The 21,540-nt window shown below is 47.9% G+C and overlaps 1 protein-coding gene across 1 annotated transcript; it reads left to right on the top strand.

Annotated features, from left to right (window-relative positions):
* Positions 1–14,422: 14,422 nt before the first annotated feature.
* On the top strand, positions 14,423–16,762 carry PtA15_4A363 (uncharacterized protein; the record flags this gene model as incomplete). Its single annotated transcript, XM_053168239.1, has 6 exons — positions 14,423–14,905; positions 14,968–15,061; positions 15,758–15,901; positions 15,993–16,040; positions 16,107–16,507; positions 16,568–16,762. 6 exons carry the CDS (start codon positions 14,423–14,425, stop codon positions 16,760–16,762), a joined length of 1,365 nt encoding a protein of 454 aa, XP_053019468.1.
* Positions 16,763–21,540: the final 4,778 nt, after the last annotated feature.

Here is a 21,540-nt window from a genome sequence, read left to right as displayed (position 1 = left end):
TGCAAAAAGTTATGATAAATGTTTTGAAAAACGTTATCAGGACGTGAAAACGTTCACGGTTGTTGATTTCTTCCTTGAAACCTTCTTGGTTGTCATTTTCGTTTTTCAAACCGCTTGAAGTGGTAATTCAAACTATCTCGGTTGCACATAACGTTTGCCTGAACTAATTTGATTGAAAAAAAACCACATCTTAACTTTCACCCCAAGATAACGTTGTAACAAACAAAAAGTAACTCATAACGTTTGCAAAAACCATCCTCAAACCTTGAACGTTTGCGCAAACCAATTCAAAACCACAAACGTTATTGGGAACTGAATCTAAACCTGAAACGTTTCTGGGAACCGGTTGCCAACCAGAAACGTTTCACAAGACCGTACTCTAACCTGAAACGTTTATGGAAGCCATATCTTAACCGGAAACGTTCCCAGGAACCGTTTTCAAACCTGAAACGTTTGGGAACGGTAGCAAGAAACTTTTCTTGCAGCCGTGGTGTAATAAACCTCAGCGTAATAATCCAAATAAGCTTTATTAAACCTTATTTGTATTATTACTGGGCTTATATACGATTAGGACTGGAAATTGGAAGCAAGGCCCGACTGCCTAGTGCAGGAGCGCGGCTAATTCTGCTGACGGATAGCCAAGCGGCTATTGAAAGATTAAACTCTCCTAGGACCCCCAAGCCGGGCCAGTACTTATTGTCTCAAATCCAGGAAGTGGCTGACACCATCCCCTGTTCCACACAGATTTTGATCCGGTGGTGCCGGGGACATGTGGGAATTGCGGGTAACAAACTGGCAGACAAAAAAGCAGCAGAGGCGTGATGCCCACTTCTGCTGGACAGATCAATCAAAGGCAGCATCGTGACGGAGAAGGCAAGGCTAATCAGGAAGGAGAGGGTCTGGAAAGGATCGCCAAGGGCGCCCTTCCCTGTCCAGGCCGCCTTTCATCAATTGAGATCAGGTCACGTCCCCTTGAACTCTTTCCAATTCAAGTGCAGAAGGGCGCCATACCCTATCTGCTTATCTTGCGGAGTCCCCAAGACAGTTGATCATTATCTTGTGGCTTGCTCTAGGTACTGCAAGGCCAGGATGACGGCCAGGCGAATGCTTCTTGAGGAGAGGATCACTGAAATTACGGTCAGATCCCTTCTCCACAACGCCAGGGCCTCCAGGGCTACGGAAGCTTTCATCAAAACATCGGCAAGGCTCCCCTCTTTCCGGCGGGCCGACGACACCAAAGGTTCCCTCCAATAACCACCTACTTCTCCCGTATTTGACCTCTTTTCCGGATCCAATTCCCTCCCTCTCCCCTTCTCTCTCTTCTCCCTTTCTCTCCTTTTCCCACCCCCTAGCTCCCTTTTTCTCAGTACTGAATCCTCGCCAGAATTACTGTTATTCCTCCTCCCCTCTATTTACAATTGTATTGCTTTGCACGGAACCTTTTGTCTGGTAGATGAATATGCATAGTGCGCAATGTCAAATCAATACTGCACTAAAAAAAATAATAATAATAATAATACTGGGCTTATGCAATTATAGAGGGCCGTTTGGGATGGCCACCGTCATATAGCGACAGCAGTCCTGTCTGTTTGGTGCGCCACTCAAAAACAAGTCTGGCCTGCGCTTCTCTCCTCCTCAAATCCGATGCCACAATGCCCCCACCGGGCTCCGCAACCCTCAACAACAACCGCCTCTTGCCTCGCTTACAAGACAAACACCAGCAGAAAGTCATCAAGCTGATCATCTTGATGGTGATTGTAGCCTTGCTTTGTTTGGGGCAGGAAGCGGAGGCGGGATTGAAGCCTCGGTCAATTGGGGGGGAGGGTTCAAGGATGGAGGTCTCTTGCGTCGGGGTGCCATTGAGTCGCACGGATTCAAGGCCAAAGGGAGCCATTATGACCACAAATTTTGGGGTCAGGGTGAAATATCCCAAATGGCGGGGGGAATAATTGAGCGTGAACTCCTGTCGTCAACTTTATGACGCTTGGTGGGCTGCCAAACAGGGACAGGGGATAGCGTAATATCCCCTGTCCCCCCAAAAATAATCTGCAAAGTTTTTTATTACGCTCCCACATTTTTGTGGACAGCCAAACGGAGCCTAAAATTTTGCCACAATAATTACCTCCCTTGCCTTTGAACGTCGACTCCATGGCACCCAGACGCAAACAACCTCCCTCTTCAATACCTCCTCCACAGTCAAGCTACCTCTCTGTCAGCCACTGAGACAATTGTCCATGTGTCTACAATGATAATTACAAGTCATGTAACCCAATGGCTAAAGGCTACCTTAAGATTGACCTTGATCTTGTGTAAGATCCTGTGTTCAAGTCCTCCTGTTGTCTTATAATATTACTTTTGTTGCAATCATCACTTTATATGCACTAAACTGTATGATTTCACACTTATTGTGTATTTACCTTGATTGAGAATAATAATGTACTAATGGAGTATATCTCTCTATGGATTTAACATACATAGAGAGATTACATAATTATTCATGTAATTCCTCCTCTGAATTACGTGGACCTCTTCCCCCTCCTTGGAGTTAAGGATCCCTCTGGGGCCTTGACTCGAAGGAGGGTCAGGTCCCTGGGTCCCTGTAACATAAAAGGGGGGGATCTTTCCTCTGGAGAGATCTTCCCCCCAAGATTATTACCATACAAACCCGTGCACCTTACTAGAATTATAGTGAGTGGGGTTTTCCAATAGTATACTAACCTTTTCCTTTACAGCTTCAATCTCCTTCGTGTATTTTCCTAGGTACAGGTGGGTGTCATAACACCTGTATCCTAGAAGAACAAGAAGCTCATTCCTTGTTTTGAGCAACGGCACTTGGCTTGATTTATCGCCACGTCCCCTTACTTAAGTAAGGGTGCTAGTCCCTCCGCCTTCGGCGTTGAGTTGGACTTTTTTCCACTGGCCATCAGGCTATAGTGTGACCCTTAAGACCTCTGGCCGCTATTTAGCTGCTACAGATAGTCAAAAACCCTATCAGCCCCGTGTCACACAAGAGACCGGCGCTGACACTCTCAATCCCTCCTCCCCTTCCAGACCCAAATGACCTGAAACCACAGTACCAACAAGTGCCAGCTGCTCCCCCGGACTCAACTCCAACCACCTTCCAGCATCAAGAAACTTCACGTATTTGCGTCCAGTCAGTGGTGAGTTGTTGTACAAACTTTTGATTGATCATGACCATTTGTAGAGCAACACTGTGAGTACCATGAGAAGGACCAGCTGGATCAGTTTCTGCTGGTTTTTGTCTTGGATGTGAGAGGCGAGTAAGATTTGGTTGAGGGTGGCTGAAGGCATTGGTTGGGGCATGGTTTCATTGAGCTGAGGTGCGGGTGTGGTGTGGTAGACGGAAAAGTGAAAAATCAAAAGTTTTTTCTTGTCTAAAGGTTTACTGATACTAGGCCTCAAGATACCACCAAACGGAAATCAAGAATGGATTGTAAGGCCAATTCTACCCCTAGTCCCTACTGGAAGCATCACTGGAACCCCTCTGGATTGGAAGTTACACCCTCATGGACACCTATCACACGGCCAGCCCCAGTTATCAACCTGTCACAGCCCTTAAGACCCCTGTTCCTAATATAAATTTACCCAGTCCCATCCAAACACATACTCTCTTTCAACCCACTTATCTCCACTGCATATGCAGGGGTTGCACCCCATTTCCCCTGTATTTGACATGGCCCCCCTTCATTTATGTACCTCTTGCAGCTGCATGCAGTCTTCTGACCCCATTTCTGCACTCTTGCATTAGTCTGACATCCTTCATGCACCCCTGTATTTGAAATTTTGGTACTGTGTTTATGCACTCCTTGCATTAGTATGACATCATCTTTCATTTCTCACCCCACTTTTTGCCTGTATTTAGTATCCTCTGACACCACTTGTACACAGCCTACCAGCTAAAATCCCTCATCCAAGGTCCCCCTTGTAGCTAAAATCCCTCACATTTGTCTATATAAGGAGCTCTCTCCCCCAGTTGTTTTCCCCTCAGATCAGTACTCACCAGTTATTTACACACCACCTTCACACTTACCATCACATCCATACATCACCACAACCCTCATATTTGCAAATAACCACTGAAATCACTCTCAACTCTCACATACCTGTCATCAAACAACTTCATCTGGAACTAGACCAGACCTATCACTTGATTAAAACTTGCCAAGCTTAGCTTGGTGGGTCTTGTTATCTGATAGTATAGAAGGGCAGAGTTTGTGTTGAGTTTTTGTCCTCAGTCCTTTAAATTCTTGCCTTCTGCCTCATTCCACTTTCTCACTCCCAGTCATCTCCTTGGTTTCTCTTTCACAGTTAGTCGGTGGAAATGTCCGCTGACCGCCTCCTTCAAGAATATTAGTGTCCGGGTTGTGTGATTGTTGGCAACTTGGCTCCGCACTGCTACTTTCCACTAGCCTTCAGTGCTCCTCTACTGAGCCTGATCTATAGCGTAATAATCCGCAAGTGAATGAAGCTCCGCACTTTGTAAGCACAAAATCCGCAAGTAACTCTCAAAGTAAAGATAAGATCCCAAATAGCTCTAGTATGTCCGTAGTTGTAAGTACAATGATGATGGTAATCTGTAAGAATGGATATTAGGATAAGGTACTGAAGAGAAAGAAAATCTGTCCCCCGTCCTTCCCTCCACGCACATTGCCGTTCCCACCCAATCCCGCACTAGTCCTCCAGCTCTGCCCGCTATCCTGCTCGTCACTTTCCCAGACTCCGCTCCTCTCCAACGCTTGTCCTCCCACCGTCAGTCATTCTCTTGCCACCGCCTCCACCCTGGTTCCACCCGCTGGTGAAACCCGCTTTGGCTGTCGTGGTTCACCCGCTGAAGCGCCGCTGCTACCAGTCCACGTGTGTAGTCCCGCCGCAGTCCAGCCCTGTCTTTTCCGCTCCAATCCAAACATCCAATCCAAAATCCACAATCTGCAATCTGTGCATTCCAGTCCGCGCGTGACTTTCCGTAAGCTTTCTTAGCGTGCTTTCCTGACCTCATCCTCAGTGCTTATGTCACCGGAATGCACTCTGCCTGAGCAGCTTTGTGCATTCCCGCCCGCGCTATCCCCGCGTGGACATTCTACCGTGCTCGCCTATATAAATCACCACAACGCGTATGCTCTGACTGTGACCGTTGAAACCCTTGTGATATCCTGGTTGAGATTCCTTTTTTATTCAATATTCTTTTATAGTCATTATGGTCACAACCACAACTTGATTTCTTGTAACTAGTCTATATTAGTTTAACCTGATACAAGCAATCTAGCCATTGTTTCTTCTCCTTCTTTTTCCGTGACACCCTGAGCCGCATCCGGTGAGCAATCAAACCTCACTGCCCCTTTTCTCAAGCCACCTGTGCTCACTCTCTACTGTCCCCTGTTATGTCTCGGAAATTGTTTAATTCTAACAGTTTGCACCTCCATCATCCCCTTCTCCATTCAGCAAAAGGTTCTCCGGAACACTTTTGATTCTTACAGCAGGCTTGATGTGGTGGGGCTGACCAAACAGACAAGGCCGTGCACACAATATGACAGTGGACGTCCCAAACAACCAAGGAAGATAGCCAAAGCCCAGTGATATTCCCAATAAGATTCTATGAACCTTATTTGAATTATTACACAGCGGTTGATTACTAGTAATTACATATCACGCTGGGCCCTGCCAAACAGGGCCTTAGTATCTGCTTAAAAAAATGTACATAGAGCATCATTTTAAACAAGGCACCTCCTCCAACCAAGGAAGCACCCTCAACAAGCCTCAACTTCACCAAGGACACTGACAGGAGGAACATGAGTAGCAGAACTCACAAACACTCCTGTCAGAAACTGATCATTCCCCCGGCCGAGAGGCCAAGAGAGAGCTACCAAGAGCTGCAACCCACCGGTTGCAGTGCAAGTATACAAAGGAAGGCCTTTGGGCAAGTAAAGGCCTCCCTAGAATCGTCAACCTGTATCCCTTTTGCCCAACTGTCCACCGCTATTGCCATAACCAATTGCTCCGCCTAGTTTCAGCTCAGAAGCGGTAACTGTAACCGGTCTTGGTTGTCCTATTAGTCTCCCAAACTTGTGTCTGATGGAGTTAAGTTTCTTTTAAATATTCTATCTGAGGTCTTCTTAGGCCTCTTCCTGGGTTTGAAATACCCCTGCTCCGCAGGCCTCAGACGTACAGGCACCTATAAACCCCTGTTTCCAGGCCCTGTATAATCTCTCAAAATCACTAATTCCAAGTCAGAAGGCAAAGCAGAGGGTTAGTTACCTTTTTCTTTCTACTTAAATTACAAAATGAAATCTAGGACTTCCTGTTGATCTGGAAAGTCAGATCTGAGCCACCAGATATCAGATTTTGCATGGAAATCTAGGTCCCTGAAGATCCCCAAATTGATCCAGAGTTCCAGATTCCAGATTTATTCAAAGTTCACGGGAAGTCCTCCAATACTGAAAAAAAATGTCTACACATTCTTCTAGACCAGAACTCAAAGGGCCTTTGCCCACCCAAAAAAGGCCAAGCCGCAAAGGGTCCACTTTCCAAAGCTCTGTTGTCAGAGGATCCATTGGAAATAGTGGTGAACTCAAATCCACAAGAGCCTGGGGCTTGGAGCACTGCAAGAAAAACTCTAGAAAATGCTTGCAGTTGAGATGCAGCAAGCTTCAATCAAGTTTCAGCTCAAGCTGAAGTCAAGCACCCAAATTCTGTGCTGATGCACCTTGAGTGTGTACCTTGTTCAGCATCTCAATGTTGAACATGCTGTAGTGCTCATGCAGGATGAGGCAAATGAGCATCCCCCTGAGCACCCTTTCACTTTATTTTATTAAACACTCCATGCACCATTGAATCCAGCCAGAATAAAAATAAAAATGGTTTGTACACATGAAAGGGCTATGTACAGATGAAAGAAATATGTATGCATGAAAGGGGAATGTGAGGAGGTGTATTAACACATAAAAGGGATATGTACACATGATGAAAGGGGTATGTAAGCCCGGGGAGTCCATCCACGGGGAAATCACGCGGATTCCACAAGGACTCCACGTGGTGGCCGCGCGCAAGGTTGGACCAGCGGCTGTTGGTCCACACGTTCACGCGGTCTCCACCAAGTGGATCACAGGGGCACCTTGTGATGGCCCCGAGGATCCCACAGATACTTACACATGTGTACCCGTGGAATCCACGTGGCCACGTAGGCGGGCCTTAAAAAGTCAGCGGGAGCAGCTTGTTAAAAACTGTTGCCGGTGGGAGTCAAACTCAGAATCAAGGCAGGGAACATGGATGAGAGGGAGTGCCACACAACACAACCATTTCACATTTTTCAACCCCGCTTCTTTACACGCTATCAATCCCCCAAACAATGGTTTGCAATTGGGCTTGCAATAGGTTTTTTTGTTAAGTTTTTTTTTCAATTTTTTTTTTCCTGTCTTCAAAATCAAGTTTTGTTGGTCTTTCAAAACCTCAGGACCAGCCTGAGGTGGTCTTGGCTGGAAGGAAAAAAAAAAGAAAATGCCGTGGAACCGACGTGAGCAACGAGCTGACGTGGTCTCCACGCGTGCCAGGAAGGCACATTGTGGAACCGACGGGGAAAAGTGTGAAGCCCATTGGTTCCACGTGGAAAAAACCTGTTTTGTGGAACCAACAAGCTTACCAAGGGGTTACCGAGCCAATCCTTGTTGGTTCCAAGGATTACCCTCCTCTCGTCGGTTCCACGGATTACCCTCCTCTTGTCGGTTCCACGGATTACCCTCCTCTTGTCGGTTCCACGGATTACCCTCCTCTCGTCGGTTCCACGGATTACCCTCCTCTCATCGGTTCCACGGATTACCCTCCTCTCGTCGGTTCCACAAACGGGCGGGGCAGGAAGTACCCCCGCTGTGTATGCATGAAAGGGGTATTTATGCATGAAAGGGGTATGTGCAGTAAGGGGTATTTGCACATGAAAGGGATAGGTAAACATCAAAGGGGTATGTAAACCTGAATGATAAAAGGGGTATTAAAAGGGATTTAAAAAACTCAAAGGGGACATGTAAACATGAAAGGGTCATGAACACATGCTGAAAGGGGTATGTACACATTTTGAAAGGGATACATTCACATGAAAGGGATATACACACATGAAAGGGATATACACACATGAAAGGGATATACACACATGAAAGGGATATACACACATGAAAGGGATATACACACATGAAAGGGATATACACACATGAAAGGGATATACACACATGAAAGGGATATACACACATGAAAGGGGTATGTGCACATAAAGGGCTATGTACACATTATGAAAGGGGTGAATGCATACAAAAGGGATATATGCACATGAAAGGGGTATGTGCCCATGAAAGGGGAATTTGCACAGGTATCAACTCCTGTACTTAGTTTTTTGTACCTTAGACTCACTCTTGCATAAATTAGACCATGTTCATGGAATCAACCAGTGCTTGATTCTTGTATGAGTTGCAGCTTGCCTTGAGCTCTTGCATCTCAACTGCAAGCAGTTTCTAGAGTTTTTCTTGCAGTGGAGAGTTATACACTTCCCCCAATTCTCCCTGTGATTGTGGACTAGGTCCTTGATCTTCTGGAAAAACTCCTCTTCTTTGGTCAAGAGAGGAGTTTCCTCAGGAGCTGTGGAGCTTGAAGCGCTTGGATTGGGAGCCGGATTGCGATTTCCACTATTTACAATGTATTCTCCAATGACGGAGCTTCAGATGGTGTGGTAGACAGAAAAGTGAAAAATCAAAAGTTTTTTTTATGTCATATATTTACTCACCCTAGGTCTCAAGATAACATCAAACGAATGGATTCTACAGCCAATTTTACCCCTAGTCACCACTGGAAGTGTAAACAGAACCCCACTGGATTGGAAGTTACACCCTCTTGGACCCCTCATGGACACGACCAGCCCCAGTCATCAACCTGTCACGCCCCTCAAGTCTCCTTTCCCAGGTATACCCATACTCAGCCCCAGCCAAACACATACTTTTTGTTGTATGTAGAAAACCCTTGATTTCATGTAATCCTCCCCAACCTCCTCTTGACTTCCTGATACTCCAAATGTGGAGTTTTTCCACCCCACACTCCAACACTCTTTTCTATCCCTCTTATCTCCACTGCCTATGAAGGGGACCAACCCCATTTCCCCGCTTCATTTATGCACCCCTTGCAGCTATATGCAGTCTTCTGACCCCATTTCTGCACTCTTGCATTAGTCTGACATCCTTCATGCACCCCTTCCATGAGGTACCCCTGTATTTGACATTTCCCCGCTTTGTTTATGCGCTCTTTGCATTAGTATGACATCATCTTTCATTTCTCACCCCATATTTTGCCTGTATTTAGTATCTTCTGACACCCCTTGTACGCAGCCCGCCAGCTATAATCCCTCATCCAGGGTCCCCCTTTTAGCCAAAATCCCTCACATTTGTCTATATAAGGAGCTCTCTCCCCCCCAGTTGTCTTTCCCTCAGTTCAGTACCCACCAGTTATACAGATACCAACCCTTATCCATTATTACAACCCTTGTACTTTATAACATACCATATCATCCCTCAGACCTGCAATAACAACTTAACTCACTCTCATATCTCTTGGTTGACATATCACGTGCCTGTCACAAGTTCCCTGGTTCCTGGTTCTCCCAACTGAGACATATACACTTCCCAGCCTAGGCACTCTTCTCAACTTTATATATCACCCCCTTGAGAACCTGTGTTCAACCCCCACCAGAATCATCAAGTCAACTTTCACCCTTTTCACTCATCATAAACTCTCAATTCTATAAAATACCTGTCATCAAACAACTTCATCTGGAACTAGGTCAGACCTATCACTTGATTAAAACTTGCCAAGCTTATCTTGGTGGTTCTTGTTATCTGATAGCAGAAGGGCAGAGTTTGCACCTCCATCATACCCTTCACCATTCAGCAAAAGGGTTTCACAACCACTTTTGAGTCTCACAACGGCAGACCCTTTAATGTGGCTTGGCCTTTTTGGGGTGGGCAGAGGCCCTTTGAGTTCTGGTCTAGAAGAATGTGTAGAAATGCTTTTCAGTATTTTATTTCTATTTTATTTCATAATTTAAGTAGAAAAAAAAGGTAACTAGCCCTCTGCTTTGCCTTCTGACTTGGAATCAGTGATTTTGAGAGTGGTCAAATTTTTGACAGGGGAGGGTTCTGTTTCCACTGCAAAGTACTATTTTGGAGAAGGATGAGCCAGTAAACAAAAATGTCTAGGAGATTTAGGATGAAGAGAATAAATAGATTTACTTACACCTATCTCTTGGTTGGCACACAATTCCTGTGAAATAAGGCGCCTCAGAAGCAGGCACTGGATAAAGGAAGCGGGGTGTTAGAGCACGTGAAGTTAAGGATACAAGAGTTATTGGGGACTTACTTGTTGGCTTCTTAAGTGGAGTGTCTATTGCCGTGGTTGAATTTGGAGTGCTTTGTTTCTTTTAGCCACTAAAATAAAGAAGGCAAGTTAGTCTTTTGCTCAAGGAGACACTTAAACAAATGAATTACTGCTTACTTTCACAGTTTTTCTTGTCACAATGTGCTTGCGCTTTTCAAGTGTAATGTTCTTGGAGGAATAACTGGAGGCAAATTTGAGCTTCAAGGCTTTCCTTTTGTTCTTGTTGGAACCGGTTGGTGGCAATTTGGAGCTGCTCTTCTTAAGAGAGCTTTTCCCAGGTGTTAGGCTGGTAATTACTTTCTTTTTTGTCTTTTATAGCTTTAAGATAACAGAGATAGTATTGAATTAGCTCACTGTTTTTTGGTAAATCCACTGGTGAGCAAAAAACCAAAAAAAAAATAGAATTTTTTCTTCTTTGTTTTTCTGAGATGAATGAGGTGCTTTCAGAAGGATTAAGGGCTTCTGAATAATAGGGGATAAGTTGCACACGGAGGAGCGCAGGTTTTGCATGCTATTAAACTTAATAAAAAAGGCCCCGTTTGGATGCCCCAATTTTGGTTATAAATTGCACGACTTATAACCGGAGGTGCTTGGGGTATAACACCTCATTTATATGTGTTTGGGCCGGCCAGTTATATCGTAAAATTCATTACTTGGTATAACGGGAAATATATTCCCCCAGCCATTCCGGAAATAGAGGTCCTGACCTCTATTTCCGGGTGATAAATGGCTGGCCCATGGCTACATACATATGTACTGGCCAATCTAGGGAGTACTACACAACCTCCCAATGACCGGTCAACCGGTCATCAAAGAGCACGCATCAACTTCTGGATGGCCGGTTTGACAGGCCATCCAGAGGACACCCTCTCGATGACCGGTTGAACCCGTTCAACCGGTCATTGAGGAGGACTTCACCTCTTGATGACCCAACCAGTCATCAAGAGGGACTCTACACCCTCTTGATGACCGGACAAGTCATTGAGAGGTGTAGTCGGGCAGGCTACAAGGCTATGGAAATGGGCCTGCGGCGGAGCAAAGCTACACGCCGCCAAATGACTAATGAAAGGGGTGTCTGGATTTCCAACGACAGAGGATGGATGGGGAAAACAGACATACAAAGGGAGGCCCTTTTATGAGGGCCAACAATGAAAAAGGAAACCAAACAACAAGAAGCACCGATGAATAGGAATTCAACGGTACAGACAACACGTGCGTGTACAGGTCACGCCTGGTATGAGAAAAGAAGGAAGAAACGGAAACCACAACCCCTTGCGTGCAGTACGCAGGGGCTTTGGCACCTCTGACTCCTGGCTCGTGCGGAGCCGGAAAAACCTAACACGCGTACAGCGCGCCCCTAGTATGGGCGCCTGTCGCGTAGCCAATTGTAGCACGGCTACAACCACCCCCCCCTAGACAGGGGCTGCCCCAGCACCTTCCGGGAGCAGCTGGCCGTCAAAACGGACACGTATCTTCCGCGCCGGCTGAGCCGGGGTAGCAGGAGAATCATTAGCCAACGGGGCCGGAGTCTTCCCGGCGCCTTTAACGTTCTTAGCCTTTACAGGTTTAGATAACTTTGCCACCGAAGTGGTCTTTTTAAGCAGGGCCTTTGCTACGCGGGCCTCAGCCTGCCGCTCCCGCTGAGCAATTGCGGGGGGCGTCGCCCACATCCCATTGACCACCAAAGATCGCAGAGACACCGGCTTCAAACTGTTGCCGTTTACGGGCCTCGAGTATTCGTTGCCATTCTGGTTGTTAAGAATAAAAGCATTATTTGGCAAAATTTCCTTGATCTCAAAGGGGCCAAACCAATGTGGGCTACCCTTTGTGTGCTCCTTGTTGCGAAGTTTAACAGATTGGCCCACAACAAGGGCGTCTACATCGCGAGCAAACCTAGTTTTATTATTGAAAGCGGCCTTGTTGGCCTCGGCGCAAATGGCAGTATTGCCTGCGGCCGCCAACCTGAGCTTATTAAGCTCCTCAATCCTGGTAGCTAACTCATGCTCGCCAGGACAGGCCTCATCCGCGGCGACCATGCGTCGCTTATCACCCAACAGCCGTGGTTTCACACCATAAACAAGCTCGAAAGGCGAGAACTTACTACTATCACTTGCGTGAATCCTAGTAGAGGACAGAGCAGCGGGGAGAAAATCTTCCCACCGCTTGGGGTCCCCAGATGTATTCAGGCAAAAAAGCGCCTTCTCCAGGATACCGTTAAACCTCTCACATTTCCCGTTGGTACGGGGGTGATAACCAGAAGTATTAAGCTTCTTAACTCCTGCCTTGGCCAAAAAGCTGGCAAACCCGGCAGACAAAAAATTGGACCCGCGGTCCGTGAGGAACTTGCAATGTAACCCAAAGGGGGTGATCACATGATCAAACACGGCTTCTGCGATAGCGTCCGCCGTAGAGTTTTCAGAGGAATGGCTATCGGCCAGGATGTACAATGGTCGACAATAGTCAAAATCCAATTGTATCCCGCCTTATAACTCTCCGGCATCTTAATGAAGTTGGAGGACCATTGCTCAAACGGCATCACTGCCGGCAGAGGGACCTGAAGTCCTGTCTCCTGCGACGCGTGCGCACGCTCATGCACTTGGCACGGCGCACAAGTAGCAATATAACTTTTAACATCCTTGTAGCGCCTGGGCCACCAACCTCGACCACACAGCACCTGTAAAGTGCAGTCGCGGCCACGGTGGCCTAAATCATCATGAACCGCTCGAAGTAGATCGAACTGGTGTGCTAGTGGGATAAACAGTGAGCGTTCGAGCAGCCCGGGACGTCCCAGATAGATCAGGGTCTCGTTGTCTGAGTCGTATTCGAAGAACTTCAAATTCTGCTTGGCTCTCATCACAAGCCCCTCAGGGACCCAAGCCGGAATCTCCTTTTTATCGATCAAGTAAGGGATTAGTAGAGGCCAATCGGTCTCATCAAGGACGTCGCCAATATCGTCCACGAGTGATAGATCACTCCGTCGAGACAGCGCGTCAGGAACAATGTTATCAGCGCCTTTTTTATAACGGATCTCAATGTCCATTTCGGCGAACTCCTCCAGCCAGCGGCAGAGCCACTTGGACGGGAGCTTCTGGCATTTCAAATAAACCAGGGACACATGATTGGTATACACGATGGTAGTGACAACAGCGCCGTCTAAATAGACATGCCATTTCCGCCAAGCGTGGATAATGGCCAACAACTCCCGTTCCTGGGCCGGGTAGTTAATCTGGGCTTTGTTGAGCTTGCAGCTCTCAAAAGCAACTGGGTGCAGACAATAATCATCGCCATATTGCAACAGTACCGCCCCGACGGCAAAGTCTGACGCGTCGGTCTCCATAATGAAAGCCTTAGCTGTATCCGGGGTGAGGAGGATTGGTGTAGACACCAGAGCCTCTTTAAGGAAAACAAACGCCGCGTCATGGACGGGCAACCATAAAATCTTCTCGCGTTTCTTCACACCTCCAGCCGTCAAGCCATGAAGAGGGGTAGTGATTTTCGCGAAGTTTTTAACATAACGGCGGTAAAACCCGCACAAACCTACACGCCGGGGGTACTTCCTGGCGAGCGAGATTGTGGATACGACGCGTGACACCGGTTCCGTGAAAACCGCGTGGAATTCACTGCGCACCACGTCGCCATCACCACCCCGTCGAAAATGGGTGGTGACGATGTGATATCCAGTCGGCTCCACCCTCCTGGGATCTCCTTGTGATAGAATCACGGTGGAGCCGACAACTGCACCCTCCTGGGATCTCCTCGTGATAGAACCACGGTGGAGCCGACAACTGTGTAAAACAGCGCATCGTTGTGGTTCCCACAGATGGGGAATCCACGGCCGTTGCTTGGATGCCCCGGTGGAGCCGATGGGAACAATTCCATGGCGTTCGTGGGTTCCACGTCGAACCTTTCGAGCCGTGAGAGGCAAGACTTGTGTGTTTGTTCTCAAGTCCCTCTTAAGTCCCACAAGTTCAACAACCAGCAGCCCTCCCACTCAACGATCATGTGTCATCCTGCAGACCCAGCCACCATCACCACCCCCGCTTCGACCAGATCGACCGATGGAAAGATATCGATCGGTATCGAATACGAACTGTTCGTCAGGGTCCAGAAAAACGGCCAATCCGAGTCGAAGATGAAGCGGATGTCGTCAAAGGGTCGGGTCGTCCCCATGGAGCTAAACCTCGACAAGCTGGACTTTTCCCTGCTCAAAACCCTGGTAATCCAGCACCTAGAAAACATCAACGTGCGGATTTATCCAATTGAGATCATTGCCGCGCAAGCAGACCGGGCATCTGCCCTCGAGTGGTCGTACATCATACTGGAGCCGGGCGAGTTTGACCGGGACACATCAACATTGGCCGAGGATAATGGCTCGTTTAAATCGTTTGTCAATGCCGCGCACAAGTCCTCTAAAGATGCGGAGATCTACTTGATCCTCAACATGGAAAAGGACAATCTTGCCATTGTCACTGTGGTAGTTAGTGTATGTCAGATCCTGTTGAATGCTGCAAATTTTTGTCTCTGCTCATCGTGTGCTTCACACAGGATTTGCCCCGCGAGCCTGCCGGCGGCGCCGCGGTCTCCTTCAACTTGAACGCCATATCAAACAAACGTGCGAGCGCCAACCATTCTGCCAATCGTCCTCCACCTCCGAAGAGGCAAAATCCTGGGCTCCGGCCCCTTGGACTCACAGCTAGCCTTTTCACTCCTCCTTTCTCCATGTCTCAATTTCTGTCGTTGTGTCACATCCCCAATGATTACAAACCAGTCCAAGCCATGATATCAGATCACGATATATTTCACTGGACAGCTTTTGAAGGGACATCCCACAGGGAGCTGCGCAAGCTTGGATTGAAGTGGGGTCCAGCGCAAGCAATCTTGAAAGGTGTCATGATAGCCTGGGCCATTTGTGATGCTCAACAAACTCAAAGCTAGCTATCTCTGTCTGTTTGTATGGGATTTTATTTGGATAAAATAAATATGCAGTAATAGAGATAAATCAGAGGTGTTAAATCTTACTGACTTATTAGAAAGTTAGATTTTGTTTGCTTTTAACTCTATGGACTGTGAAATAAATGTTTAGGGGGATGTTTTTGGACTTCAGTTGAAATTTCCTCGGCAGTTTTGCATGGCATGTAGCTTATAAAGACGATGGATCTGAATTGAACTAAGTCAGAGATAACACGGCTCAAATTGTGATGCTTTAAATCTAAAAAGATGTTCTGCAGTCAGGTGCGATAAGAAGATCAGAGCCCGGTGAGGAAAGAATGGGGTGAGTGAGAGAGTGATCCGTCGAAATCACGGGAGTTGATATCATGTCGAGATCACCAAGTAGAATTTCAAATGTCTCATGTGATCATGGATCGCTCGCTCCGACCAGCGGGATCGCTCCAACCATCTCAGCCAAACTCATCCCACCAAGCAACCCCACCTCTGACAAGACTCGCCGCTCACAATAAAACGAACGAATCTGTGGCAGGTAAGCTCGATCTCCCCACCCAGTTACAGTCCGTCAATACAGACCTGACACTTCATTTGTGATATCATGTCCAACTCGTCATCACGTACAGGCCGTTTTACTCCTCGATTCCGTGCACGCACAATACCGGCAGGTACAGGTCAGTCTGCATTCATTGAACACATGTTTATTATGTATAAACATGACTGATTGAACAAACCAGCAGGAGTCACCAGCCCCATGCGAGCTACTATCAGCCCGGCCCGACTGGCTGTGGCTCCTTACACAGTCAGGAGCCCAACTCAAGGGGCATCGGCTGCAATCCATCCTGACCTGGATGGTGCGGCTCGAGACAAAGAGCTGACCCCTATCATCCCTATGCTGCGTAGCAAGAATGAAGATAGCAACCCCGGGCCCAATAACGCCGGTGACGTTCCAGACGGACCTGAAGATAGCAACCCCGGGCCCGATAACGCCAGTGATGTTCCAGACGGACCTGAAAATCACCGCAGTGAGCCGACGCCAGATGAAACTCCCCTCCAACAGGAAGCCATGTCAGTTGAACGGCTGGCAGATGAACTGGGCCTAGATGTTGGTCAGATCGAGCGGGTCCGACAAGTCGCAGCCGTAAGTATCTCCTCATCCTCTGTTCATCTCGCTTGATCTGACACATCTCCCCCGGCCCAGCTGTCAGAGGCTGATCGTGTGCTGGCTACGCTCATGTACCTCGAATCAATCCGAGCTCGAGTCAAACCATCTGGTACCCAGCGTGGGCCCGAACATGTCCCAGCCCCCGTCCATATCCCCCCTGTTGATGTCAATCCCAGTAGGGGGTTTATTTACCATCGCGATGTCCGAGTACGTCAACCCACCCAAGATTAGGATATAGAGGACTAACCCATATGTATGAATTACTTAACTAGGCCTTAATTCGCGCAAAAACTCGCCAAAAGCTCCTCATGCCAGCCCTGCAGTCATATGGTCGAAATCATACCGTGGATACCTGCGCCCTCATTCCTCAAACCCCCCTGGTATTAGTGAAGGTGAGTTGAATTAAATCCACATCCTTTCCACCTGTCAGCTGGCTGACTGGATAGCTGGGACTGCAGGGCGAGGTGGATGCAATGGACCACGAGTGGAAGACTACCTACCTCCCGGCGGGTTATATTGATCATGAAGACCAAGCTGTCAGTAGTGTCTCCCTCCTCATCCGAGATTTACTTAAATACGAGAAGAGTGCGCTTGCAAAGATGGTCAGTCACCATTCCACATGGTCTGCATCTCTTAAACTGACTTGCTGATCACAATGACCTTTCTTAGATTATGGCCGGTGCGAGGCCAGGGGCCCGGGCAAATGCTGTGCCTATCCCACAAATCACTGATGTGGTTGTCACAGTAAGTCTCATCTTATCACTCTAATCTAAAGCCAAAAGACCGAGGCTGATGGAATCTTTGTTGCGGAGAAATCAGGTTTTGCAAGAGTTTTCCCCTCAACATGCACTCATGACGCTAGCCGATGTGGTAAGCCAATCCTGATCTACCCAGAAAACCAGCAACCATCAATCACAATGCTGTCACACCTCAAGGCTAAATCCCATACCTCTGGCCCCCTTGTCAGCAAAGCCCAAGGTCCTCAACATCCCCACTCAATGGTCATACCCTGGATAATAGTATTCCCTCTTCCCACACTCCCCCTCTCTTGGATAAACCCTCTCCCTAGTCTCAAACATCTACCCAGATCACATGTTACCCCCTTCTTCTAGTGTTTCCTTAGAACCATGTGCTCAAAGATGTATAAGCAACCTTGAAACCCTTCACCCTCCAAACCCAACATGATACACATTATGCTAGACATAGCCCCAAACCCCACCTAGATTATTACTTCCTGAAACACTTCATGAAACACCTGACTCCTCCTATCTTAGATCCTTAGATTACTTCTTCCTGAAACACTTCCTGAAACTCATAACTCCTCCTATCTTAGATCATAGAATATTCTACCCCTTTTATGTCTCACATATCCCCTCCTCCAACTAGGAAGATTGCACCATAGCCCCCAGAAGATGGCATCATCCCCACCCACTATTACACCATCATGTGACTCCTTGAACCACTACTCTGACCACATGGCTGTTTCATCCTATAGAAGTAGAATGTTCTATGCTTCCCTGCAGGTTATCCTTGTTTCCTCATGGCTCCTCTTTCTTGTGTATATAAACTGGGTTGTTTTCCTCTTCATTTATTCCCCATCAGATCCTGTCAAAGTAATTCAGATCACTGGTCACCATTCACTAGCCTAGCTTATGCCATTAAATCAGAGTGGACAAGCTTGATAAGTCTATGCCAAATATATCAGGTTGGACAGACTTTACATTACCTTTAACTTGCTATTAGATTAGTAGAAAGTAAACCCTTAGACAAACCTCAAGAATCCTCTATAGCCACACCTTTCCATAAGAGTCCACACTCTTATATTCTTTTTTCTTGTTCCCAGAGAGGCAGCCCATTAAAGCACCATTCCCTCTCCAGCTCTATTCATCCCAAGAGTAGTTCCACACCGATGTGGCCCGATCAATCCACATCAGCTTGGTGGTACGCATGGCGTACCTGCGGTTGCATATGTACATGCAGCGTCAACAGGATCGAACGACTACCTTGGTTCAATCCCCTTGGGAGCTGATCAATTGACACCTGGAGACCATGCAACACAAGTCGCAAGACTACAAAGTGGCGTAAGTTAATCTTTATTCCTCAGTATTTTTATTGGACGAACATGTTCTGATGTGTGATTACCTATCAGGTACGGCCGTCTCATCTTGGACTGCGACCGACACATCTTTGATGGCGCAAAGATGGCGCGGGAGATTGCCAGCATCTCGGTTGCCCTCCCCTCTGACGAAGAAGTGCAGGCAATGCTGCGTGACAGAGCCCAGGAGGCCCCGGGTGATGAAGATGACAATGGTGCCGCAGACGGCTTCTAATTATCATGTTTTCATGTTTTCATGTTTTCATGTTTTCTTTTTTTCCTTTTTTTCCTTTTTTTCCTTTTTTTCCTTTTTTTCCTTTTTTTCCTTTTTTTCCTTTTTTTCCTTTTTTTTCCTTTTTTTCCTTTTTTTCCTTTTTTTCCTTTTTTTCCTTTTTTTTCCTTTTTTTCCTTTTTCTCCTTTTGATGTTGTTTGTTTTCTTATCAACACCGTCCCAGTTCTCCTCCATGTCCCCCATGCAATGCAGTGTGTCGTACCCAGGCGGTACCACATTCTGCTGCAGACATAACCCGCGGATTTGATCCGCTCCGCGCAAGGCTAACCGAGCCACCGCACCCCCCAAAGGTGAATGCGACGGACCGGTGAGCCACGTGGAGACCACCTCTCGAGGTGTCGCTGCCTTGTGGGCTCGACCAACCCGTCGTGATCACGGGTTTTCCTCGGTGGAATCGCCGTCGGTGGTGTGGTGGGGCCGGCGTGGACCCGACCATCCCGTCGGTGCCACGAGGAATCCACGGGGAATCCACGGAGAGCCAAAAGCCCACGTGGATTCCTTGCCGTGCCCAGTTGGTGGAGTCCCTGTGAACGTGTGGACCAACAGCCGCTGGTCCGACCTCGCGTGCGGCCACCACGTGGAGTCCTCGTGGAAACCGCGTGATTTCCCCGTGGACGGACTCCCCGGGTGTAAGAAAGCCCGGACGTCATAGACAGTCGTGGGGCGCGGCCAAGATTGAATACATTCGATCTTTTCTTTCATCGGCCGGATTGTGTTATATCCAACAACGTGGCCTACATACTGCATCTCACGCAAGCCAAAGGAGCATTTAGCTCCGGAACATTTCAGCTCCTCGTCTCGAAGGACTTGGAGAACCCTGCGCACATGCTCGAGGTGCTCAACCTCGGACCTAGAGTACACCAGGATGTCGTCCAAGTATACTTGGACGAAAACATCGATGAATTCCCTCAAGATGTGGGTCATCATACGCTGGAAGGTACTGGGCGTGTTAACCAAACCAAAGGGCATTACAAGCCACTCAAAGTGACTGTATTTAGTCCCGAACGCAGTCTTGGGTACATCATTGGGGGCTATCCTCATCTGATGGAATCCTTGCTGCAAATCAATCTTTGAAAAGAACCTGGCGCCGCGAAGCGCATCAAAACACTCCTGAATTACCGGCAGCGGATGTCTGTCCTTCTTAGTGATAGCATTCACTTTTTGGTAATCAACACACAACCTTACCTTCCCGGAGGAAGGATTTTTAACAAAGACAATCGGTGAAGACCACGCCGACGTAGATGGCCGGATAAATCCAGCATCTTGAAGGCCAGTGAGTCTCTCTTCCAGAGTACCCAGCAGAGCTGGCGACAGTTGTCGGACCGGCTGATAAATAGGCGCGGCCGTACCAGTATCAACAAGGTGCTCAATCACGCGTTTGCGTGTCGAGGCTTTAACAATGGGGGAAAAGAGGTCCGAGAACTCGGCTATCAGCGCACGAAGCCCTTCACCTAACTTCTCCTTCCCAAACACAGTGGGTAGGTTGGCCGGGCGTTCTTCACGCGGGCCTTCCACGCCCTCCGATTCCGTGAGCGCAAGCAGCTTTTCTGCTGCACCTTCCCAGATGCCACGACGCCTAAAAAATTTGGGCAACAAAACTTCATCCTCGTCCGTCAGCGGCGCAAGGACTGTCTCCTGAATCAAGGAGATAGCGGGAAAGGAAGGCTGAAAAACGACGACATTACCGCCTGGCCCCTTAAGACGCCACGAGTTGTTCTCCCAATCCGTCGACGAAACGTGTGTCGCGATCCAATCGCGACCAAGTATCACGTCTTAATTAGCTAACGGCGCGATCCTGCAAACACAAACAAACTCCACCTCAGAAAAAGAGAAATGGACTTTAGCAAGCCGGTTATCCTGAATTCTATCACCAAAAGCGCCGGCGACGCAGAACGAAGAGGGTGAATAAAAGATGGAAAGAGAATGAGAAGATACAAATGAAGAAGACACATAGGACAATCCTGCGCCCGTGTCGAGAAGAAACCTGGCCAAGCATCCTTCAACCTTGTGTAGGAAGTCTACACGAATCGTGTTCGACTCAGCAGCCGTGGATGCGGCAGCTAGTAGAACAGAACTTAAACTATCATATACGACATCAGCGGCGTCCTCAGACGGCTCTACTGAAGCGGCTTTCCCCACGCCTGGGGCATCAGCTGAACTCAGGGGCGGGTATTCCACCCTGAGGCTCAGTAGAAACTGTGACAAGAGGTTTATTGCGAGATATAAGAGAAGGGGGGGAGGGGATCACAGTAGCTACAACAGAGGTCGACGGGAGAGACGGTTCCACGTTGACTAAGCTTTTTTCTTCCCCTTATTGGTAGGGGGGTGGGCAGCCTCGTACGCCGCTTGACGCTCCGTCCTGGGCTCTTTGCAGTCCGCAAGAAGGTGATCCTTCGACCAACAGTTGTAGCAATACAGCTTCTTCTTGCCAGCCTTGTCGCCGCCACCTTTGGTTTGACGCTTGCCGGAACCGGAACCTGAACTTGCCGTCGAAGTCAAAGCTAAGGCGGCGTCGCCACGGTACGCACTATTGTACTCCATGGCCGTAACAACAACTTGATCCAAGTCCAATGGTGTGCGTTGAACCTGGCACCGGGTGATCTCTTTGAAAACCCGTTTCG

This window comes from Puccinia triticina, chromosome 4A, assembly GCF_026914185.1.
Source record: "Puccinia triticina chromosome 4A, complete sequence".
Lineage (NCBI taxonomy): Eukaryota > Fungi > Basidiomycota > Pucciniomycetes > Pucciniales > Pucciniaceae > Puccinia > Puccinia triticina.
The sequence above is the reverse complement of the archived record's forward strand: the minus strand, read 5'-3'. Positions and strand labels throughout refer to the sequence as shown.